This window comes from Osmia bicornis, chromosome 12 (assembly GCF_907164935.1).
Source record: "Osmia bicornis bicornis chromosome 12, iOsmBic2.1, whole genome shotgun sequence".
Lineage (NCBI taxonomy): Eukaryota > Metazoa > Arthropoda > Insecta > Hymenoptera > Megachilidae > Osmia > Osmia bicornis.
This window is the reverse complement of record NC_060227.1, coordinates 2735115-2761121: the sequence shown is the minus strand read 5'-3', so window position 1 is coordinate 2761121 and position 26007 is coordinate 2735115. Positions and strand designations below refer to the sequence as shown.

Genomic DNA, 26007 nt, shown 5'->3' with positions numbered 1-26007 from the left:
CGCACAGAGTTTGAAACTTGAAATCGCTTCGAAAGCAACATTCGATAAGTTGTTCGATGCCTTCTCGACAACGTCTCCAATAGAATCTAATCGTGTTTCACGCGTTCGCCACGGTTATAATCATCGATGATCGGTGCTGCGAAACGTGGAAGGAACGAAGAGGAACAGAGAAAATTCCGAAGGTAAGAGAACTGAGAGTATAAAAGCTGAAATCGAAGTAAACAGGATCGGTGATAAGGTTAAGTTCGATTGGAAGACGACTATCTATAGAAGAAACGCTTCGATTCGGATCGTTGACCCTTTTTTCGACGATTCGAAGAGACAAAGAGAGAAGAGGGGTTAACTAGAGCAAGCAGGGTGAAGTTGTACAGCCCATGGACCAACGCTCACGATTGTCCGTCGTTTTAATGAAAGCGATAAATCGTTTCCGTATAAAATAAATTTCCAATGCAGCAGGCCAAATTACAGCTGGGTCAACGAGAATTCGAAGTGGACGGTCTTTGTATTTACGAGCATTCTAGCCGCGAGAGAAATGACACCGTAGAAATTAATGCCATCTCTCTCTTCCTCTCTTGATTAACCTTAACGATTCGACTTTCGTTTTTAACTTAACCACTCGAAGGTCTACTAGAAGCGTGGATTTCAGATAATAGAAAATTCGCAGATACCAGAGGGTTAAAAATAATCCCTGCTACCTTCCCGACGACCCTATGTCACGGACCAACGATTCCGAGCAACATGAAAGAAATTATTCACGGGAACAAAAAAGGAGGTGCGTTCGAAGCGTCCGTCGGCTGGCACATCGGTACGATTTAATCGATACGATTAAAGGGTAAAAAGGGGACGCGGCGTGTAGGCGTACGCGTGGGCCCGTTACAAAAAACTCCTTAGGGAAATACGGTTACTCCTTTGACGGACTCCTTAACGAGGGTGACTAGAAGGCGAGGAAGATTCAAAGGAGCGAAACGTTGCTACGAGGACTGTTTCGAAAGTTTTGCAAATTCTCCCTCCCGGGGAGAAGCAACACCAACAGACATCACCGACTGATAACTGACGCGATGAAAGCTCGATAGGAACCGTAAAATAAACGGGGCCAACGCGATACAGGCTGAACAAAGTCGGTGTAACGAGTCATCGGGGTACCGTGTTATATCCCGAGGAGATAAGTTCCATTTTTGAATCTGGATGCGGCTAAAGATGGTCTTCGGATCGTTTCGAATACCTGTACACAGAAGCAGGTGCTTTTTTAGAAACACAGCTGATCGATCTCGAAATAGGAAAAGCGATAAGTTTGAAAAATGAATCCTTCGCGTATTAATAATCTATATCATCGCGTATCTATTTTTACCTACTTTTATTGTGACAATGAACGCGTTAAACAGATCGTGCTTGATTTATGCTCGAGCAAGCAAACGTGATACAGCTTCGTAAAGAGGTCAAATTGGTAGCAGCACCGTCGTATTACGATCTGAATCACGTAAAGCTTCAGCTACTGGAATCATTTCTAACGAGCAATCCATCCTACCGAACCTTAATTAGTTGAACAATCTTTTCTTCTAATGGTGTTGAGTGTAAAATTGCAAAACATACTCTGATGTCGATCGCGTTGGTTGACACACTGAAAACTGACGCGTCTAACGCGCTGACGATTATTCAATTCCCCCGTCTAATCATTCAATTTGTTACTCTAGGTCACTGGTTGATCGTTAATATTGCTCAGGGTCCCCTTGTTTTTCGCTTTTACAACTGCTGAAGAACGTAGCAGCTACGACAACAGTGAATGTGATTCTCTTCTGCCGAATATACATAGCGAAAGCACCGGAATAAAAATTTGTTTTTCGGCAATTTCGAAGTAACAAATCAATAAATGCAATTATGAATACTATTAAAATGTGTCATTAATCAGTATCCTTCGCGGCATTATTAAAATACCGATGTGTACCGTAATCGATTAAGTTGAGCGTGCGATACCTAGGTGCACGCGTACCCAAAGAATATTCAACCTCGTTGTTCTCAAGAACGATGCTGCGTGAGAAAAACTTTTCTCGTGTAAAATCATCAACGTTTCAGCATGAACTACGTATCGGGTGGCATTCGGTACATACACAAAGCGTAAAATCGTAGCTTTAGCGTGAATTGAATTGAATTCGCCGGTTATCAGCGACCTCCGTGGCATTCAACCTTTAAACGGCTCTATCAAAACGTGAACGATAGCCTCTGAACAAATCGGGTAAACACATTAAACGGAATCAAGGCTAATCAAGCGACGTGATGTCGAGTAGAGATTAGAAATTTGCAACGAGAACTAGTAGGTTCGATCGATCATGATCGGTGGAGAATAAAGTACAGAGAGAGAATTGAATGATTCCGATGGAGAGACGGGGTTGATTGGAAAGAATGAAAATCGGTAGGTTGAAGAATTCGAAAGGAAAGTCATTGGGGTTTCGGTGGACTCACCTCTAGAGGGAGGCAGGGGCTGGTTGCGGCCATGTTCCTACATGCGTTCGAGCCTCTGCCCTGCTGGCGATTCCCTCTTCGTGCTTAGGCACCACTTTGAAAAAGCGCACAACACTCGACGAAAAGCTTCGTCTCCACGTAGAACGCACAGTGTAACCCTTTGCCAGATGCGAAACGAACGGGAGAAAGAACCAAGGAGAGAAAAAAAAGGTGGAAAAAAAAAGAGAAGATATCACCACATACCACCTCTTCCCTTCGATATCCTTTCTCGTCTTCGGGTATTCTTTCTTCTTTCGATCGAGCGATCGGCTGGCAAAACACAGCCGGTGTTCTTATCGTTTTCTTCCTCTTCACTGGTCGTTCGCGTAACAAACGATCGCTCACACAGAGACTCGGAGAGAGGGAGAGACAGAGAGAGAGAGAGAGAGAGAAGAGAGGTGGTATATAAACGCCTTGTGTCCTCTCTCCTAAACTCTAAAACTCTCTCTTTAGATGTCGATCGCGACAAAGGTACAAACGAAAACCATCCACTTCCTTCCTTTTCTTCTTCCTCGTCTTCCTCCAGCACCTCTCCTCCTCTCCTTCTTTCTCCTCGTTGTCGTCGTCGTCGACGTGGTCGTTTTTCCTCCCTTTCGAGTCTCCCTCCCCTCCGCCCCTGCGGCAACACACGAAAACGCACCCTCGACGGCTCTCCCGCGTACGTTTCCTTTCTCTTCTCGGCTGCTGCTTCCGTTCCCGCACCCACACCTGCACCACCACTCGCACTCGCACCTGTTCCTCTTCTTCCACCGTCTCTTCCACCTCCTCCTCCTCCACCTCCTCCTCCACCACCACCTCCTCCACGTCCACGTCCACGTCCTCCTTGATAATCGTTTCTGCTGCCTCTTCTTCTTCCTCTTATTCCTCCTTCGGTCCCTTCGCTTTTTCCTTCGCTTCTTCTTATTTCCCTTCTCGTCCTCCTGTTCCTCGCCTTCGTCGCCGTCAACCGCCACTGTACCACGCTCTGGCACGCATAACAAACGCACTCGCGTCCCTCACCGTTTCCCGAGGGCGATCGAGCGACGACGACGACCACCACGAAAACCTCTTCTTTTCACCAACGACGACACTCGCACACACACACACACACTCTCTCTCTCTCTTTCTCTCTCTCTCTCTCTCTCACACGCTCCGTGATCACTTTAGATTTTTCACTGAATCCTTCTCCACGGGTATAATACGTATGTCCTTCTGTTCCTCGTACCGTTCTGATCCTGCTGTTCACCCCCCTACGTGTCCTTAAAGGTCCGGCAAATTAAGCACAACCAAAGTCCGACCGAGCCAGGGAGGATTCCGAGCTCTCGAAGGGTGAATCGAATAAATGTGACCCTTCTTCCTTCCTTTCTTCCTTTCTTTCTTTCCTTCCTTCCTTCCTTCCTTCCTTCCTTCTTTCCCTTTTCTCTCTTGTCCGTTTCACTCGGCCGGAAGTTCACGCACTACCTACGTTCCCCGAGCGTCGGAGCTCGTGGCCACAGCGGGACGGTCGCTCGACTACGCTCTCTCGCTCTTCCACCACCGCCTACACGCGCTCACCGTCTTCGTCCGATTCAATCTGCCATCTCTCTTTCTCTCTCTTTCGTTATGCCACCACCACCGAGCAACTGTCACCCTCTTTCTCTGACACCCTTCGCGAATCGCGGCTTCTTTCTCCCTTCATAGTTCCTTCTCGCTTTTACCCTCAAACTTCACCGCTTCACCTCTCTCGCACTCTGCCTTTCCTCTGCTCCGCTCTCGTTCCTTCGATTTCCCTCTCGCTTCCTCGCTACCCTTACGCCTCGAGCTTCGCTGTTTTCGTTCCTCCGCTGCCAGCCGATCCGACTCCCTCTACCAGACAGATTCTAACGCTTTCCCTCTTTCTCTACCCACCGTTGCCTTTCCTTTCTGCGCTATCAGCCCTCGATAAACTTTCCTCTCTGTCCGTTGCACGCGATCGAGAGGATCGTTGCCACGTCTCTTCGCGCTGCACCCCCAGCTGGGGGAGGCACAGGTGCGTACCACCGTTCAACGGATCCCCCGTCCCGCTTCTACCCTTGTAAACTCGCGAAAATTGGATCCTTTATGCGATCGAATGGCATCGTTCAAGCGTTACCCCATCGATCGTCACGTTTAACCCTCGGACGTTGCATGGCCGAGACAGTGACGATCTCGATCTACTTTCCTCGATCAGACATACACGACGCGAATCGTCGTTAATATCGATACAACTTTCACTTGTTGTTCATTTACGATATCCCTTCGTTTTCAATGTATCAAGAACAGATTAACTTTCTGCACGGGTATACTTTTTCTATCGCTGTCGTCGGTTAGGTCAAACCCGTCTACAGGATGTCGCGAAGGTTGTTGGTACGAAAAGTTTGTAAACTATACACACCTCGGTTATACATAGTTCCCGCGCAACGTGTTCAACGCTTATTAGTCCGTGGCGAATGCGTGTCCTTTAGTACATGATTGCGATTTCGATTCGAACGGCAGAGAACGAATAAACTAGCAATGTTGCTGAATCCTATGAAATAACTTTAATAATTGAACACCTGAATAACCGAAGTTGGTCTTCCGAGAGCTCGAAAAACTTGGCGTTTGTTAAGAATTCTATTCGTTCCAACTTAGGAAGAAAGTTTCCGTTTGAAAGTTTCATAATAACGTTGCTGATTTATCAATTAAATGCTCGATACTGGTCCCCTGAGAATCGAGTTGACCCAAGTTGATTTATTTATTTCTTCTTAATAAGAAATCGCTGAGTAATTGGAAATACATCGATCAATTTATCGCGAATCATTCCCATTACACCGTCAACCTTTCAACCAGAAATTTTCGCGGGAATTTTTGAAATCGCGTAGGGTCGCTTACCTAGTCGAAACGCCAGGTGTCACGACGCTCACGCTGTCTAATCAGTGTGTGTCAGAATTCGTGAGCATAGGTGAGCTTTCGGAGTAGTCGGTGTGCGTCGAACCGATACTGCCGGCAACGGCAAGACATGCGCCGCTGCGCTTGCAACCGGGGAGGGAAACGAGCTTTCGGGGTGCATGATCGTTCCTTGCGATCCAGGAACCCTGTCCACCTTTTCTACATTTCCGATAATTCAGAGAAAAATAATGTACCACATTCGTCGACAGGCGCGACCTCGTGATCGAAGGAGAAAGATTGGAAACGATGCCTCGAGAGGGTGTTAAAACAATCGAGAAAGAAAAACACCAGCTGCAGGTTGGTTCAACGATCCCCGTACGGGAGCAGTGTTAATTGCCCTTGCGAACGAAACGAGCTAACGGCCGGGTCGTTGCTAAATGACCGCGATAAATTTCAACCCCCTGTTCTTGCTGTCTCTTATTCAATGACCATTTTCTTTGGATCTTCTTAACAATTGATTATCTATCGTATTTTCTACCTTCTTCTCCGGGAAATTTCTCAGCGAGACCACGTGTTAGCGTTAAAGTATACTTTATAGTTTGAATAGTAATCTTACACGGAAGTTCCTTGCAATTTTTACCCTTTGGCAATGAAACTAAAACACGCAAGTATGAATCATTTGAACAGTTTGCGCTTCTTCACCTATATAACGAAGGAAAAATCCGTAACCGAGAAAAACAGGAGATAGCTCTCTCTCTCGGTCCGTATGCGTTCGTATATTTAAAGAGAAAAGAAGAAAAGAAAGTCACGATAGGATGCGCCCGGATGGTTGCGCCGTTCCGCGCGATTCCACGATATAAACGATTCAGCTTTAAATCCGCGAGATGTTAGGCGAGCGATGGAAAAAGGGGAACAGCAAAAGGGGCGAGGGAGTGAAAGCGGTGTAAAAGAGAGAGGAATGGAAGGATAATTGGGGAGAAAGAGGAAGAGAAGGCTGTGTTGGAGGGGTAGCGAGAGCGGAAGGGTGCAGGGGGCCAGCGTTCTGGGTTTCTGGGTTCGCTTCGCTACGAAGTTCGGAAAGGCTGCTCTGTGCGACGAATGTGGAACAGTAGGTCAGCGCACTCCGTGACCCCCGCCGCGGCCTACCCCTCTTCGGTGCATACACCCTGATGCGATACCTACGACCCTCCCGCTACCTCAACACCGACCGCCACCCTCGCTACCCCTTTCTCTTTCTCCCTCGTGCATCACCCTCTTACACGCTCGCTGTTTTCCATTTCCTTCCTGCTGGCCGATTGCGTTACCTTACGGTACGATACTACGCGAATGTATCGTCTTCTCGAAGAACGATTCTTATTAACACCTTGTCGGCCGACGCTAGCCAATTAATTCCTTTCACCCTGCTAATCGACCATCCGATTAACTACCTGTTTACTCTGCATGTTCGCGAAATGCCTAACAATTGCCATTTACCAACGTACGTATATTTCTTAACCCTTCCGCTAACGTATCCATTAAAGGTTCGACGTTTAAATCGTTTATTATGCTGAGATCGCGAATCGAGACTAATGCGTCGACAGAACGAGGATCCGGAGATGATAGAAAATACTTTTGCAAACAGTCTGGTTTGTCGTGGTGGTCGCGTTTCTATCGCAGGAATTGGTGACGCCTTTTTACCGAGAAAAATGTGGCGCAACGATGCTGCAATGTCGCCGTTAACCTCGAAATAAATCTGAGGATATGGCTGTTGCCAGTGTCTAGATCATCCGGTGACGCATCGTAATCACTCGTGGCTCCAACACCCACGCAACAACGTGGCACGACGTTTTGATTTTGATGATATTATAATGGCCCGTTAAATTTCTCCCGGAATCGTCGAACGATCCTTCCTACATCGTGTCGTGCTTTTCGAACAAAATTTTCGCCCGCGTATATTAATAATTCGAATCGATTGCTAACTCAACAGTGAAAGAACATCGCTCGAGAGATCGAGCTCGCAACAAAGCCGTTCCCATCGACGTTTATTAGTTTTACATTTTTCGCACGATTGCACGAGGCCCGATCGACCGTCCAAGATTTTCCAGCACGGTTACGTTCTACGCTCTACGTGCCAAAGTAAAAGGGCGTAGAATATACTTGAACGATCATTTTCCATCGCCGAAAATACATCGTCGGACGTGCCTCTTGTTGCCTAAAAATATTTCTGAAAACATCGACCCGATTCACTCGCGATTAGATGCTTTATTATTAACGATTGAACTTTGTCAAATCGAATTTCTTCTAGTAATTTCAGGTATCAAGGGGATTAAAAGAACATTGATTTCTGGTCTTCTTTTTTCAATATACATGGACGTTTCACACGCGTTAATTTCCGTGCTCTATTTACTCGAAGATCGTCCGCGCGCGACTATCTGTTCAGACGCAGATTTTCAGAATGCACCGGGCATATGGGGATTCCACGGTGAACAGGTTGCTTGCAGGGGGATGAAATACGATCGACCGGCTGATTTACACGTTTTCACCGCACACGTGACGTCAGCTAGACGACGATCGATGTTATCATTCCCGGTGTGATATCTCGGCCAGACCGAGGGACCGTCGTCGCCGCTCATCGATCTGTTTTTCTACTGCGCGTTAAACGCGTTATAAATACTTGTTTTATTTATACGTATAAACAATCGTCGATTACGAAATCTATAAGCGAATCCCTAAAGGAACTCGCGAGGGGAAAGATCGACGAAACGTGTTAAAGATTAGGAATACGATCGAGCCAGGGTTCAAGTTACGGGGGTGGAGAACCGATAGAGCAAACTAAGCCTCGTTGCTCGCGATTATACGGGGTTTATAGGTTATGGGAAGGTCGTAGCTGGTGTACCGAACGCGAACATGGGGGTCTTCGGACACAGGGGTTGCAAACAAGGGAGAACCGCGAAGCAAAGGAGAGAGAGGGAAATAGAGAAGATGAAATCTGGGTCAACCTGCACCGCGTGTACCTCGGAAACTCGGTCAAGTTTTCTGCACCTGCAGGTCGAACGGCAGGGCATTCGCCGTCTTCTTCATCGTAGCTTTTCTATTTACGATATTTCTCTCCCTTGTACCAACCCGGCCCACCCCCGACTCTACTCGTTTTGTTGTTGTCTTCGCTCTTATTTCCGCGTCCTCGCTGCCACGCCAACTGGAAATCGGTCTGAAAAGTCTGTTGCAAAATCGGTTCGACGACTTCATCGAACGCTCGTCGAGATAACAGCTTCTCTACCCTTGATTCTAATCTCTATCCAATAGTTCTCACGAGAATGTAACGAGCTCGCATTATTTTGAAGATGAGTAAGTATAAACATCAAGTCCTAAAACCTTGTTGTATATAAAATAAGCTTACCCTGTCCCCTGTAAACTCCATGAACGTCCTGAAACGATACCATGCGATATCTCACAGCAGCAAATCCAAGCCATTCGTGTCTCACGCAGACTACGGCATGGTACAACTTTTTGCCACGATTGGCCTCGATTTTCAACACAGTCTCTGGCCAGAAATATTAATTTGCAATTCGTGCTTTTTCCCCTGGCTTGCATAGTCGTGTGACAACGAGTGTCCTCGATGATCGTCGAGCGGCTGTCACCGTGCGATTCGTCTAAACGGAAAATCAACCATTCGTTTCCCCCGGCTCGTTTCGTTATCGAAATATTTCGACCTGGTTACAGCCGAACCGACGAAACAGAAAGAAATCGCGCGTAAACATTGGCACGAAAGCGAATCGAGTGGCAAATTAATTGGTTCTTCTCGAAGCGTGTCGGTAGAATGTTTACGCGAGTATCGATTACTAATGGCTGTTTGCCCAGGTTTCAAACCTGCTCCCGGTTGCCTGCCAACCCCCTGCCTGCCAGCCTATAAACACCATAACCCATATTGGATTCTGCCGGGACGCCATTTTACCAACGCCTACATTGTTGTTCTCCAAAATCGAACCAATTAAGGTGGAAAGTGTTTTAATGGAAATTTTCATAAGCAAATACTCGCGCGACGTTTATAGCGTCGTAGTATCATGAAACAAGAGGGAACGACGTTGTCTCCCGAATAAATCATCGTTTATTGAAACTACGTCGCCAAGAATAACAACGATCTACGCGTCTGGCATAAAATCGCCAGTGAAACGATTAAAATTTCATGGCTGACCGTAGCGAAGCGGACTATCGTCGATAGACACGGTTGTATCGGAAGTACTTTGCCTTCGAATCGAGATAAAGTTAGTCGAACGGCTCGATTCTCCGATTACGCCGTGGCTGGCACGAAACTTCCGATCGAATCTCGCGTACTCGGTCCCGGAACAATGAAACACGGTTAACTGCGCCCCTATCGTTCGCGGTAAACGCAGCTTCTCTCAAAACGGACGTAGATCGTCGTTGACCGTCTATTTTACATTTTTTCCCCTTTTTTTTCGCGTAAAAAAAGCCGAAAGATTTTGATATCGCGAGAGCAGCGGTGGGAAGACAAAAGAAATAGGTCTTGTACCAGTTTTCAATGCGAACAGAGGGCAACGAATAGAAGAAGGAATCGTCGATGTTGAAACGATCGGTCTTGGTATCGCGTGACGTCGCACTCTGCCAAACATTATTATCCCAATTACCTTAATTACCGCGCGGGTCCCTGCGCTTTTTCGTGCACGAAGTCGGAAACGAGGCTGACCAAGCCGAGCAGAGACGGGGAAACCTTTTCTCCCTGTCCAACAGCCCGTGCACGCTGAATTCGCGAGTATTTTCATGAAAGTGGGATAAAAAGGGACAAAAGCGGAGGAACGACGAGACAGGAGAACGGAGAGGGAAAGAGAAATCGATCCCAAGTACGCGTGCACTTTGACAACCCGACTATACGGAAGTGCATCCGGTGCATCGTTACGTGTTGTCCATTAATATTGTCTCTATCCACTGGTGTATAGAATCTGACCGGGAAATTCGGGAGATTTTTGCGATTTCTCCTGGGAAACGAAGATGCAATCCCGAAGAACAGGTGTTTGCATTCATGCCTCTTTTAATTCGATGTTCCGAGAACCTTGGTAAATTTGTATTCCTAAATCAACGATAAATCTCGAGTGTCTCGTTGACGTCCAAACTCCCCATTGCTTTTTTCTTTTTACCGATTCTTTCGAATATCTCAACGATTATTCTCTTCTACCGTTCGTTTCCTTCCCTAGTCACCCCATTCCACCGACCAGCACGGTTCATCGTCTTCGTAGTCTTCATCGTTTCCGCTTCTATTCCGACCGGAGGAGACAATAAGTGCAATGAGGTGCGCCACGTCGTCGGGTCTCGGTGTGCCTGGTAGACCTTCGTTCGTTGATGGGATCGCGAAACGTTGTCGAGACTCGGCGAACAGGGTGGCAGGCAGGGTGGTGGTTAGAGGGCCGATAGAAGGGATGGAAAGAGAGAGAAAGAGAGAGGTCGAAGGGCAAAGGGAAGGAAGAGATGGAAGAAGAGCCGGTAGGTGGTGGACTGGCTGTTGGCAGGGGTTGGAGAAAATGTGGGACGTCGAACTCTCCTCGACTGCCTACCCAGAACTCACCCCCTTTCCTCCGCCGTACAGACCTCGAGCCACCCTTTGCTCGCAAACATCCCTCTTCGTCCCCTCCTATCCATCCACGAACGCGTACCTCGCGAGAGATAACGATAGTGATATCGTGACATGTGCGAGTATCTTAACCACCCATGCGCTCGTCTAACTTTCGGATAACGTTTGAAATTTCTCTGCTAAATTTGTAACCTTCTTCTTTCTCGACGACGAGAAGTGATGGAAGCGTTAATTAAGAACGACGATCAGTCGCATTAGAAATCTACTCCTTATTGCTCGTCCTCGTCGCTTCTTTTGATTACTGAAGCATCTTCGTGCCGCGTACCACGGACGCTGAATCGATCGATCGATCGATAGATATCGAATTAACGAAGCGCGTTTTCCCGTCGACGATTTTAACCAAGCTGAAAACGGCTGATGCTCGATCGGCCGTGCTACATCTGATGCTCTCGTTCGATCTTGATTGGCGAGAGACCGAGTGACGTCACCTCTATGCTTTGACAGACCGATCGAATGATTCGATTAAAATTCTCACAGTCGAACCCCCTCCTTCCCAGCCAACTGATCAACCGCCATTCGATACCGACTTTTTCGAGACGTCAAAGAACCAACAGACTTACGACGATGTTGTTTTCGGCTTGCTTACATAGTTGCGAATACGATTATTTTCCAGCTGAACTTTACGGTGTTGCATTAATATCGTGTAGAACACAATATACCCGGTGCGGCTAAAGTTGTTTCGCAAACTACGCTGTCCCGTTTATCGACTAACAGCTCTATACGCGAACGCTAAGGGTTAACTTGAACCTATTAATTGCGGCCGCCCTATTTACACAGCGACGCAGTTTCAACCTTCACGCACACGACACGCAACATCGTTAGAAAGTTGTAACGTTATCGTGATCAAGTTTCTTCCTTTAAAATAAGATTGCTCGTAGGTAGGAAAGTTTTCTCGTAGATCGTACCACTGACTTGCACGATAGATGAATCACGATTCACCTGGCTTCTTCGTTCGAAGGTTAATACGTTGACAGTGATGAAATCATCGCGAATTTAATAGCAAGTATTAATTTGAACGATGTGGCAAATGGAAACGTTAATGTGAAAAAATGAAACGATCGTATCCTGAATAATTGGAATCAGTCGGGCGATGCTGAATGAACATCGAAGAAAACTAGAGCGCATTCTATGACCTGCATTCGAAAAACGACTTCATTGCCGGGCATAACGAAAGGAAAACGGTACGTTGCACCGAGAGCATGGCGGGGCTTCGTAAGTCAAGTCATCTGAACCCCGTTAGCTTCGTCATCTATTGGTCTTCTAACGTAAGAGCTGGTAGACACCAAAGCGGAGCCAAATGGATTTACGTCTCCTTATACCGAGGATAGAACCGTAAGGTTTCAGCGGCGTGCCATCTCTTTCGCTTTTTCCATCATTCGCAAATTAATCCATTTCTCTCACGTTAACTTGCTTACCGGTACACGTGATCTCTTACTCATCTTTCCTCCTTCCAAGACGTACCGCGTTCTTATCAAACTATCGCCCCGTTTCCACGCGAAAAGAAAACAATCACGAATATCCGAACCGATATTTCAGCCAACTTTTCTTATTATCTTCTTCAACTTTCAACGTAAATGTCCGCGACTTAATCGCAAGATTAATGAAAATCGTCGCGACGCGTCAGCGCTTCTGTCGTGGCGAGAGGAAAAAACTGAATGCAGTTTTCTCGTTCAAGTTTCCAGTCCCGGATTTATGACTCTGGAATAACGTTCGAAGACGTATCGTCTTATTCGTTGTAATAAAAAGCCGACGAGTAACCGAACACCCGCTACCTTCTCGACGTATTTCCTACGAGAAAATATCATTCCCAGAAGGGAACGTCACCTCTGCAAATCCTCCAGTTTACTGACCCTGCAAGACGTTGTATTCATCCTGATCGCGTCCAGATTCTCGCAGACGTGTTAAGAAAACTATTCGATCGGATAATTGAATGCGTTAAAGTGCACCGCGCACGGTTGGTTGAATTATTTACACGTGTAAGAAGATGAAGGAAACGTGTCTTTCCATCGCAACCACGTGTTCCTTTGGCAAACCTGTTCACCTCGTACGGGAATCGTGCAACACTTACGAGCCGTTGCAACACCCACCCGATCCACCCCTAATCGCAACGCTGCTATCTCCGCGCGTCCCATACTCGTCAGCTTCACCCTGCCTCTCTTTCATCCCCGATAAAAAGAAGATAAAACCCGATCCCGGTGGTAACGAAGTAAGAAAGAAGATCCAGTGACAATGAAAGGAACGCGAGGAGCGAGAAAGAAAGAAACGGGGATCGAACGAAGAGGAACAGAGAGGCTGGCACGATTTGAGGCGAAAGAAAGAAAACAATAAAGGTGAAAGGAGAAGGAAAAATCTCGATAGAGAAAGAAAGAGGAGAACAGGTGTAAGAGCGATAGAGTGATAGTTGAAGAGAGATGGGGGCATCGAGTGTGATAGAGATAAACGGGGTTGTAAGGGGTAGAAGGAGAGAGAGAAAGAGAAGGGGGTAAGAAGGAGAGAGAAAGGAGGGAAAGAGAAAGAGAGGTGGCACGCGCAATGCGGGTATTGATTCACGGCGGCAGCCGGCAACGAGCCTGAAACACACGACCGAGTCGACTCGACTCCATGACTCTGACTCCGACTCGATTCACCACAGTGACACACCACTGGCAACGGGAAGGGTTGTGTGTGTGTGGCATGTGTGTGACTCGACTACGCCTGGCTACCCGATCGGCTCAACACCGAAATCGTTCGTTTCGACATCCTCGAATCTGCTTGCGGTTTGCCGGCACATTTTCTTCCCAAAATCCAGGTTCACCTATCCGAGGAACCACCGACACCATACTCCGATCCCTATCAATTGAATGTTTGCAGAGAAAATGATTTGTATCAACCGTTAAGAAGGAATAGTTTAACGATTCTGTGACCGGTAAAGGGGTTAAGGAACGAAAGATAAAAAAATGATGAGAATCGAAGCGGAGGAACGACGTCGCGAAATCGACGACGTCTGTGACCGTCTTAATGACAAAGGTCGAGAACCTTGGCGATTTCATTCGCGATAGCGCAGACCTAGTTCCACGTAACGTCGATTCCTTTTATTGATTCTATTTTTACAGGGTTAGAGCAGTCACCTTCGAGACGATCGCAACGACAGCTGTCGCACGGTCAATCGGTACTGAACGACGTTAAAGAACAGACAACGATATGATAAAGATCGACGGTGTTCGATGAAATAGAAACGTTCGTGGTAGAAACATATTTCTCGGAAGGATCAACAATTTTTAATTAATCCCCTACCAGTAATATGCCCGAGCTAATGATATTGCTACCAAGTTTATAAAGCTGGAAATATGAATAAACATATCCGATCGTTTGCATAGCTGAAAAGCAAATTTAAATTCAGGAAAAAGTATAACAACAGCCTTGTGATAAAAAGACAAAGTAATGGCTAAACAATCGAAGGCTGATCGATAAGGTAAAAAGCGTCGAAAGATAGTGGTGAGAGTACCAAAACACAAACACCTCGCTAAATTAGAGCTTAATTCAGCCGCAGTAGAGCACACCCTGTATTGGTCAGACGCAACCATCGACAGTCGTCATCTGGTACCACCTTGAACGAGTTAAAATTTCCCTATGATAGTTCGATTATTTATCGCTGGTAATCAGATTCTCACCGAAAAAACAATACCTGTTTCAGCTGTGATTGCAAGCAGTAGTTGATAACAAAATTTCTTATCGGTAGCGTTCTGCATTACCAACAGTTGCGCTGCATCGCAAAAACTTATTCTAACGCAAAGAAAGTTTCCTACGTTATCGACCACAAATGGATAATGATTTATTAATATAAAAATGATTTCGTCATTTCTTTCAGAAATGAATCATCGGCGTTGGGAAACGTAGTTCAGAAAAACAAAACTCACATGATATCACCGAATTTGATGCGGCTATGGACGAGGGCGCAACTTTTGTGATCGCTGGTGGTAACCGCCCTGCGCCTTCTGGCGGCGTATCTCTGTAGATCCGGTGGTAACGCAGCATCGTTCGAGTTTCCAGCCTGTCCGCTATATCCTGCGAGGCCCGCACCTGCACGCACCAGCGGGCTACTGCCACGCCGACGCGTCGACATGTGCCGGCCTCCCACGCCACCCAACATCCTGCAACGAAACAACAACAATCCATTATTTAATAATAATTCTCGTATCGCAAGACGATAACAACATGAAAAAAATGAATCTCCCTTTTATTTACGAAACACCCTATGCAATTATTTTCAAGAGAATAGCTTGGAAACCCTCGTAAATTAACGCGTTAATGATCTACCTAGGCGGAGTTTATAATTGTCTGATGTAAACGTTTCGGAGCGAGCAACAAGACTGTTCGTTTCGGTTCAGATAAACACCCGGCTTCCGAGAGAAAATTAGTACATCTGATTAAGCGAGACACGTAGCGAACTAAGAAGATTAGGAAGAAATTAAATAAAACCGTTTTCTACTTCAATTGGGTTAAGTTGATTGGCCTAATCCGAAAGGATCATGAACGTGGCAAGTCACGCGACCAAGCTTTCCAACTTTTTACATTTTCTTTAGTTTGAAAATTCATTCTGGTTCAAATTATTCCTCCTAAAAATAATCTCTCATTTAAGTAATCACCGATGCTAATGCGTCTATCGTCAAGATTTCAATATCCTACCTCGTTTCCATTTATACCACCCCCTCGTGCTAGAAATCTACATCATACACAACACACGTAAATTCCTTTAATTTAATTTAAACGTAAACCGTGTTGATAGTATCGTCGACGAGTCTCTTCGTCGAAAGCAATTAAATTAACTGACAATTCTTGTATAAAATATTATTACACATACGAGTGCTGCATTGAACCGCTAGAAGCACTGAGAAATTTGGAGGTGAAGTAATTAAACTACGCGATAAAACGTGACAATAGATAGAAATGTTTCATTTTTTCTTCTGGGTTTAATAATCGTGATGAACCATAACGCGGTAGAAAGTGCTTTCGAACGAAAGAAATGAATAATCACGCGGAAAAGTTTGCTTATCTGCCTCTCATAAGTCAGCCGCTTCGTGCCAGTCACTATCGAAAGTGATTAAGCCTCGTATGTAGTCAGACAGCGGCCTACTACTGTAAGTGGTTCAACTTCTTCGTTTCTCGGACCAAGCGGTTCTCATCGCTTCGTTCATCGCGCGCGTGATATTAAAACCTGATAAATAATTTATTTATCACTTATTTCGTTAGTGTTTAAAAAGAGAAAATATCTTCGTTCTTACGCGAAAGATAGTCGTCTTTGAACATCGATCCGACACCTAAGCCGAGTTAAAAATACCGACAGTTTAATTATCAACGATGCGCGACAGTAAAAATTATTTCTACCGATGCAAAGATAGAGGAAGATTCATGGAAGCGTCTAACTCTAGTCTATTTTTCGTTCCCGTTTATCAAACCTGTTAAAGAGCCCGCAAAGGTTTAGTCGTACCAATTATCGCGATATCTCGTTCTCACTAATTACAATGTACGAAGAGGAAAAAAAAAAAGAAAAATAGAGAGTCAGCGACACTCATAAATTTCATTCTGGTCCTGTGTCGCCACGCAAACCCTTGTTATCCTTATGTATTTTTTCCCCCGAGTCTTCTCTAAAGTGTGTTCTATTTATTCCAGCAGCTCGCTTTCTTTATACAGCCTGCTCCCTAGCCATTTGTTCTTATTACGTTTCACCACAGACCCGTATCCTCTCTCTGCCTTCTTTTTCGAAAACGAAAGAACAACGCGAAAGGAACATAAACGATATAATTCACAAATGCCCGACAATGCTTCAGAGTGACGAATCTACGTATCTTTTGTCACTTTTCAAAATTCTCCTACAGGATTCGTTTTTCGATTGCAACCAGTGGAAAACACTGGATTTCTAGCATCGTTCCTCGATTTATCGTTCTCAGCCCCGTTACCATCCATCGTTTCTCTCCGAATCGATATCGTAGCAGTTTTTTAATTAACTCAGCTTCGAAAGTTCCGACGTTCGTTTGAAAATTATGTGCGAGAGTTGGAGGTAAACGGTAAACGAGAGAGGATCCGCGGCTGCGTACATCCGGCAGCTTTGAAATCTCGTTAGGAGTTTCTTCGATTTCCGGTTTGAGTAAACCGTACCAGAGGGATTTGTATCGCGACGCGTCTTGTTCCGATATTACCCGATATGATTTAACGCGACCATCCTAATAAAACGAACGCGGTTCGAATCGAATCAGGGAAAGTTTGAATATCAAAGGTAGAAACAGCCAGACGGTAATCTCCTCGAATACAATTTCGATTCAGTTTGCGTCTTGTTTGAATCAATTATTATTGTGGGAAGGAACAACGTTTCCAAATGGAACTTTGCAATGTTTTTTAATTATCTCGATGCATCGTCTTAGTTAAACGAGATAAATTAAGTTAAACGAAAGGGAGGACAATGCGTTGAATACGTTCAGCTTCGACAACGTCCTTCGCGTAGAAAACAATGACGTGATTTTCGATTCAGTTCGACTGGCAGCCAGCAGATTGAATCGTGCCGTGGAATATTCATCGGCGATGATTTCCGCGCTAACACACCGCACCCCAGTTATTTGCACGAACGAATTAATATCTCGCCGTTTCATCGCCCGCACAACGTGAATTCCAATCTATTACACGCGTAACTAACTTATACTCGTCCATCTGTCCGAGGATAATCCTTTTATCCTATTTTTTAACACTTTTTCTACGTCATTCTGTTATTCTCAATCCTATCGATCCTACGACTTAACGTCGCCATTACTCTCCCTAGATTATATCATCAGTAAGCCCTATGACATTATATTTCATTAGAAAAACGTGTGCAGTTTTACATAGAACCACCCTATACATTTGCTCGGTATTCTCATCCCCACTACGTCAATTCGTTCCCGGTGCTCGAAATTTTAGGATAGCAACCTGTTGCTAGGCACCCCTGGGAACTCTTATCCCACCACCCTGTTACCCAGCAACCCCTGCTTCCCCCTCTCATTCTCCATCTACCTCACCCAACGCGAACCACCCTCCGGTGACGCGCACAGAATAACTAAAAGGATCTCTCGTTGCTTCCTCCTTCGATCCTCTCTGTCCATCTCTCTTCTCTTATTCTCTCTCTCAGTCTCACATCATGAACTCTTTAGGATTTCCCGTGTAAATTCGTATCCTCCCCGAGGACAATGCACCAGAGGTGAAAGTGAGCAAACAACGAGAGAATATTTGATGAGAATTTAGAAAATCGATGAATCGAGAAATTCCAGGCACGTCATATTTTTCCCTTTTTAAATGAAAAATTTTCTTCCCATGTAACGCGATGTTTTTCCGCATCAGTTATCATGCCGTATTTCTTTTCTAGACTTCTCCTTTTTCTTCCGTTCACATTTTTCCAACCAAGAAATCTTTATTTCTTTCGTTGCCGAGTTCGTTCCCTACCGCCCCAAAGGGGTACCATCCCCCGTTCGGCTGGTGTGTATGCCAGCCGTGGGAAATCTAATAACGAGTCGGAGGGGAGCGACTCGCCGTGAAATTAGTTCGTCGCGTAAAACGCTGCCGAGGGAGCGGGAAAATCGGACCTAGAAAATCCCTTCGAGGGTTTTGCGATAACGACACATAAAAGGAACCAAGGGGGGAAAGGAAAGGACAACGCAAACACATACCAACCGTCCCTGTTGAATCTGAAATTTCCCCCTGTTTGAGGATCCATCCTGATTCAAATATTGTCCCAAGAATTCTTCCCTGCTTTCCGATCGTGCATTAGAATTGAACGGGTCTCGATTCGGTTCGACTGTTCGATCGTGACGAGGACTTTTCAACCGTATAGAATACAAAATGTACATACATGAAGAGCATACGAAGGATTACGCTGAAAGTTTTGAAAATTTGACAGAATGAAGCATTGCCTGCAACGATGTTCAAAGTTTTTGAGTACCACCTAACCCATGAATTCAAGTTTAAACAATTCGTAAATTTTTCACCGTGACTGATACGTCTATTTATTTATTCATTTATTTGAATATACGGGCATGGCTCTTTTTATGAATAGATACATAATGCTTTCAATTGTTCAACATAACTCATAGTTAACCCTTTGACTACTATGGACGCGTATCTGCATCCATAAATTATTTCTTGTATATACTAATTATAATTAAATAAAAATTATCAACGCATATTACTAATTACACACCATATGTTATCACATTATAATGATATGATAACACAGTGAAAAAGAAAAATAAATGAAAAAATGACCTGAGAAATGAAATGGAATAAAAAGAAAAGTAATAAGTGTTATTATCTTGAATCTCCAGCAGTCAAAGGGTTAATAAAAATTTTTGTAAACACGCTATTACTGATCTGTGCAAAGCTGGTACAATATACAGAAGAAAAGAAAAAAACAAAAAAATACAAGAAAAAATATAATACCTATAATGATATAATATAATATTATATATAATGTTACAGTTCCAGTACGATTATGTGGACATGTTCGCGTGGAATTTCCTTGAACTTGTTTGAACAGTGTCCGTAGCTATAATGGCAAAGTTTGACCTAACGTGAAACAGAACTCGTGCGTGTTGGTTAAGTGGAAAGTTTTGGTCAAGAATGACCGTGCCTCTGCGAGGAGGCTGCCACTCTATCCTGACTAAAATATCATTACATTTTTTAAGGCACAGCGAAAGTAACACTTTCGACGAAGAAAAATGTTCCCTGTTAGGAAAGTAAAGCGATGCGACGCGCCGGCTGACGTGGATCGTTATCAAGACAAATCGCGATATATTTTCAGGCAACTCGGCCTTTTCGTTTTTCTACATCGGATCCTCGAAAGAAAGCGCAATAATTCTTTTCGAGACCTTTCGAAAGTTTTCGTATAACGATGGAATTAACACATATTAACATATTTTCAGAATACAGAACCGACCTGTTTCCAAGTTACAGCCAGTTTAATGTTTCAGTAATATTCGGCTGGTTTTCAAGAAAATAAGGAAAATGACAGTCTGCAGCTTGATTACAAGCTCTCTTCTGCTGCTAGCAGAAAATTACAAGGAACAAGTTGGTAAAACTTCTCGAACACCTCGTTTATTCAAACGCAGAGAATATCGTTTCTTGGTAATATATTAGATTATATGATAAGTCGTCCGCGTAATGAAATGCGTCTGGTAGATAAACGACAATGAATTTTCCGAAAGCGTATTACTACAAAGACTCTGACCCATCTGTCTCTCTTTCTTCCCTTCTCCTTTTACTCGTTTCCCTCGCTAGTAGAATTTAATTTTCCTTCTCTGCTGATCGTCAACCTCATTGACTATTAATGGCTCGAGAGGAAAATCTTCTGACCGAGAGAATCCCGAAGGATCCGTTCATTTACCGTCCTCCTGCATCCGACACCTGCAGAATAAACCTACCTATAGACGGGAACACAAAGCTCGACGTACACCATGAAACGTACCAGGGGTAAGTCCATCCTGATCGTCGCTCGTATCTCTCTACCTTTATAATTCAGTTCTATACATTTCGGTCGCATTTATAGACGACAATCGACGAGTTTCTGTTACCGACAACGAAATTACCGCTATTCGTCGACGATTAAATTCATCGAAGAAGATGTAACGCAACAATTATCGTTGGATATCGGAGAAACGATGGCTTTCGAAAATCCTGAATGGATTTATATGATAAGAACAACGGTTTAATCTTATCAAGAGAACACGGTGTCAGTCAACCAACCCGCGAAAGGTAAACAGGGAGGCAGGCTCGAGTGGAATGGTAAACAACAATGAAAGGATTTCCAGAGGGTAAAAGCGAAAAGTGAATAGCTAGAGAATGAAAGTGGACGAAGGGGAAGCTTCCTGTTTTCTCGATCGATCGATACGAGGGTGTATCCGGTCTTATCGGATCGAGCTGGTCGCATTCAATGCAGGGGACTTTACCGGAACGAAATTAAGTGTCTCACCCTGTCCTGATCCCTTTTTCTTACGAATAAGGTTTTTCTTCCCCCCTTCGACGATCGATCTTATCAAGGAACCAATCCTTCCCTCTTATTTTCCCATTCTTGCGTGAAATTTCATTTCAATAGGTGACTCATAGATTTACTTTATGCCACTTTGTGTCTACTTTACATCCTCCAAATTTTACTTCACCAACTAAATTACTTTTTATCCATCTTTTTAATCTAGAAATTGTAGATAATTCAGAACGCTGTCGTTTTTCATAGCTTTGCTAGGATGACTTCCTCGATTTCAGAGTTACCGAAGTAACGGGGTGTTATTTTTAACGAGAAAGGCTGGTTAAAAATACCTCGTTACCCTTAACTTAACCCTTAATTCTCAACAAAGCGGCTCGAACGACGTTCATAAAGGCTTCTTTGACAAAATGTAAACGCGAACGGTTGACAGCTTAATTCAGCTCAAGTCCCTCTGCTTTTCTGTTACATGCGCGACGTAATTATATAAGAACGACGATGATTTTCTTTGTTCGTAATTACTTTTAGAAAATGAACACAGAAGAGAAAATCTTCCTTTATCTTAACAATGTAATCTTCTCTTATATCTTCTTTCCTTTCGTATAATCTACAATTGTAATTAATCCTCTGAAAATGATAAACCCATATTATAGTTGTCAGAACAGTCTGCGGTATATTTCGAAGTTTATTTACACAGCTCCAACGCGTTATTCTAATTACTTTGCTTAAAATCATGTTTAAATTTCAGCTACGATTTTATGTAAAACACACCGAGCGCCAGAATATGTTAAAATAACTGCCAGATCATGAAAAACTATTTTTCAGCTTAAAAATGTAAAAATTACTAAGTAAGATTATTAATAGTTGAGACATTTCTACGGTATTTTTTTTATTAATTTGATAAATTAACTAACTGCTATACAATAAGTTAATTAGATTAATTGAACATATTATCTACATAAACACTTTTTATAGATGAACATATTAATTAAGGATCATTAAGCGTTTAGGAACTTAAAAAATCAAAAATGTCATAATAGAAAATAATAAAATTGTTGAATTTATCGCGGCTGCTGTTTTAACACACTGAGCGTAGCGTTCCAAAGTTTACAAGTATTTTTAATACATTTACCGTCGCTTTGTATTCGTTCTGCAGAAAATTTCACGTCAATGGTATAGTTAAAAAACCATATAGTTCGACCATTCTTTGGCATTGTTCTTTCTGGTATCGCACTGAAAGCTGCCTCGACGCTTTTATTGTTCTGCACCGAGCCGTGTTTTATAGTTTTCATAAAACTGACAGACGCCGTTTATGATTTTCCCCGTGAAAAAGTGCCCTCCGCCCTTATCGACCAAATATTTCGATATTCAACTTATCGTTGCAGCACATTCTCCCGTGCTCCGACAAAAAAAGAGCTTGAATCTCAAAGAATCGAACAATGGCTATGAAAATGTTCGATCGATGCTTTTTCCGCGTCGTAAAGCGACTCGACAAGCTTCTTTTTACGATCGTTTCACGAGTAAAACGCATCTTGGCTCCAAAGATCTTTCGCAATCTCCATTCGTAGAAATTCGTGGTAATGCAGGAATAAAAGTTCGGACTGGAAACGCGGAAAATTGATGACGTTTGATGAATGTACATCCAGGAACAATCAGATACCAACCACTTTGGCGACTATCCATGAAAACATTTCTCTACTAATGTAGAAATACTAATTTCGCCAAGTTTCCTCCGATACCAGTGCATCAGTCATTGTAAAGGAGGATCGTGTCTGAATGTTCCGAGAAATTCTCTTATTCCGCTTCTCGAGAAGAAGATTGACAAACGTATTATTCGTACGACTGCTTCGTCAACTGGAAAACCTATTATCCGATTAAATTCGCTGCTAGTTGAATATCGATCCCCGACGAACCCTTCGTACAGTGTAAATTCGCCCTTCGACGAACGATCTCCGGTTTGCTGTTTAAAAATTCACACTTCTGAAACGTTTACAGAGAACGATGGGCTACGAAGAAACGGTTCGATCGTTCTTCCACCGAACTGGTAAGCTTTAACGCTCTAAGTGCCAGGCTAACCTCGTGAAATATCCTTCCGAATAGTAATTTTATTTTCCAATAAATCTTTTCGCTAAAAGTCCTCCGGTTACTGCTGACGAGCGTGAGAAATATAGAGAAAAGGCTTCCTTTTCGAGGATATCGAGTTTGAAGATCGATCGAGTACGCGCGCGTTCAACTAGCGCCGAGAATGGGCTCAACAGGTTTCAATATATGCACATGTATTATACGAAAATAAAAGCCGTAGCCAAAATCGGTAGTGGGTTTATTCTAGCGGCGTGGGTGTCGTGGTGAAACGCAAAAGGCCGTTTTTGGGACGTTCGAGCCGTCGCGTCAAGGGATTATAAAACAATAATTCATACCGTTTTGCCAACTCGAAGTCCTTTTCCTCCTCCACTAGAACACGTCGAATTCTCTTTTTGGGGAAAGAGTTTTCTGGTGCTTACAAGCACTCTTGTGTGAACCGTCTTGTAGACAAGTCGCGCGCAAAATAAACTGTGACATTTTCACGCAGTATCATTTATTTTCCCTCGCACGATCCCCACAGTATCGTTCTGGTGGAATACTTTCGTATAGCAGCAGGTATGAAAGGCAAACTGGTAGCCGGGAAGAGATTGGCAGCCTATTGTATATGCAGACTTCAATCGGAAAAGCTATTTCCCGATCGGATTCCACGGACGCTAGCCGATCGAATCGAATCGAACGGTCAGCCTAGTCGAAAGAGACGCGACAAACTCTGCCGTTAAATCGATTGACTTCGTCAAACCTTCAAAATTTTCGCACGATACGAAAGGAATTGAAAAAATATTTGATATCTCTCCAAGAAAAATTACATCCACAGGGAGAATTCAATTTGCACCTAGGTTTTTCTTCACCTCTGCCACCCTACCTGACTATCAGCTTAAAATTTCACTTCCACTAATGGAAAGTGAATTCGTGATCACTGTTGTTGATTCGACCAGGAGACCGAGACAGGTTTCTTTTCAATTAATTTATCGATCGTAACGGAAACAGAATTCTCTGGCACTAAATAACCATCCCCTTTGAATTAACCCGACGCGATGCCTAATCGAGTTTACTTGCATCAAAGCATCGAACAGTGACCAGATTGAATCGTAAGAAGTCGTGGAATCTCCGAGACCATATAACTCCATTCAATCCTTTGTAAAGTTTATTGCCTTGGTTTCGTTGAACTTCTCTTTCTACTAAAATACCAATTTTAACCCTTTCCACTCGTATGACGCCGAACATTAGTATTTCATTCTAGGGACCCTTGTTACAATGTTTTCTTTAAGTTTCTGCTTAAATATATATATATAATAAAATAAAATAAATTCCGAGTTAATTGGTAGCCTTCTCAAATATAAATACGGGTGCAAAGGGTTAAAAATGAAGCATCAAAACGTCTAATATTTCGCTGATATCGATCGCCTTGTCCGAACGACTTATCGGTAATTTAAACAATCTCGATGGAGGCTATCGATTTTCTTATCGCATTTTTCAACCATCATATCGTTCCCACTCGTCAAGATTGTAGTAATTTGCATTCAGGCCATATGATCTCGCCCTATAACTGCCTAAAGAACGACCAGCACCGTAAAGAACCTCGTAAAACCGTACGCGACGCTTTTACACTCTTTTCGACGTTAAAAGAAATGACAACTTTATGGTAATTAACCGAGCCATTTACGATCCCGATGGTGTACTCGATAACTAACAAACGTGCCGTTTGATAAATTAGAAAATGAACAAAGCAAATTTCGGTCGTATTTAACACAACTCTAATTGTTTCGTTCGCAAAACTTGTTGAACGCAGGATTTCATTTACGTTGCCCGGGAAACACTGATTAACGAATTTAATGCTTCATAAACGGTTAGCTAAATTACACGCCTATTTTACTTCTTGATTTTCAACCCGATTAACAGCGTGCCTCAAACCTTCGATACGCGAAGAATTTCGTAAGCTCGATATCGATTATTTGGAATATTTTATATTATATAAAAAAAGAAAGAAACGTGCATTCCATAATGTTATGTACACTCGTATTCCAGTAGCGTCGAAAGAAAAATACGAAAAAGGTAAAATTCCGAGAAGACGGATAGGTATCCCGATTATGACGAATGAACTTAATCCAACTCTGCCAGCGGGCAAACTTCATGTACCATATTTTGAAAATTACAAAGATAAACGAGCACGCTGTTGCGTTTCGAACAGGCCACTTTTAAATTGCCACTATTTTATCTACGTATCATTTATCCATCTGCCAAGAACGACCAGTGAAGAACGAAAATTTTTGTCGTTCACACGCCTTGTAAAAAGACGGAAAGTATGAAACTCATTTTTACCACGACGAGAATTGCCCGAACGTCATCGTTACAGCAATTTTCCCCGTCGGAATGAAACCGTGACGTTTTTTTCCAAATACGCCCGACAGAAAAATAAATAACTGTTGAAAAAAAATAGACCGAACGAGCCGAGATTTAACACAGGCTGCGGCAAAAATAACTATAAGCTTTCGTTAGATGAACGCGTGAAAGTTGTGTTGTCAAAGCAGAAGAATCGAAAGGCGAAGAAGGAAACGTGACAAGTTAATAAACAGCAGTGAAAAGCGTTAAATCGAGTTCTTCCTTTTGCAAACGTTATGGAAATGAAAGGTGACGAGAGGTGCAAGGAAACAAACGCGTGGATCGACAGGGTAGGATTCGGGTAGAGAAATCGACGAATTGTCGGGTTCGATCGGTGCCGAAATTTCGTAGCTACTCGAAAACGAGAGAAACGTATCGGCACCCTGTTGCTCGGCTGCATCGATAACCACACCGACGTGAAATTCTGCGTGCTCGTATGTTTGGAACAACGTTGCTCTCTCCAGTCAGTCCGTCGAATATCGCGGGATCGATATCGTCTGGGTCGAAATAACGTTGTGCGCCGCTTGCCAATGAAACTCGTTGAATCCGAGCTTTATTAAAGATATTACTCGGTTGAACGAGGAGGGATCATTACTCGAGGCTACCTTCC

The 26007-nt window shown here is 43.7% G+C and overlaps 1 protein-coding gene across 15 annotated transcripts in view; it reads right to left on the bottom strand.

The window, feature by feature from the left end:
• Positions 1-26007, bottom strand: part of LOC114873253 (voltage-dependent calcium channel type A subunit alpha-1) — an 84715-nt gene that overhangs the window by 46796 nt on the left and 11912 nt on the right. For 13 of the 15 annotated variants that reach the window (XM_029181388.2, XM_029181377.2, XM_046288239.1 and 10 more), the window contains exon 2: positions 14857-15090. In XM_029181388.2, the coding sequence (XP_029037221.1) occupies positions 14857-15089 (233 nt within the window). In that variant the 5' untranslated portion in view covers position 15090. Of the gene's footprint in view, positions 1-2457; positions 3240-14856; positions 15091-26007 lie in introns of those variants that run through there. The other 2 variants (XM_029181389.2, XM_029181390.2) reach the window with 2 other exon arrangements.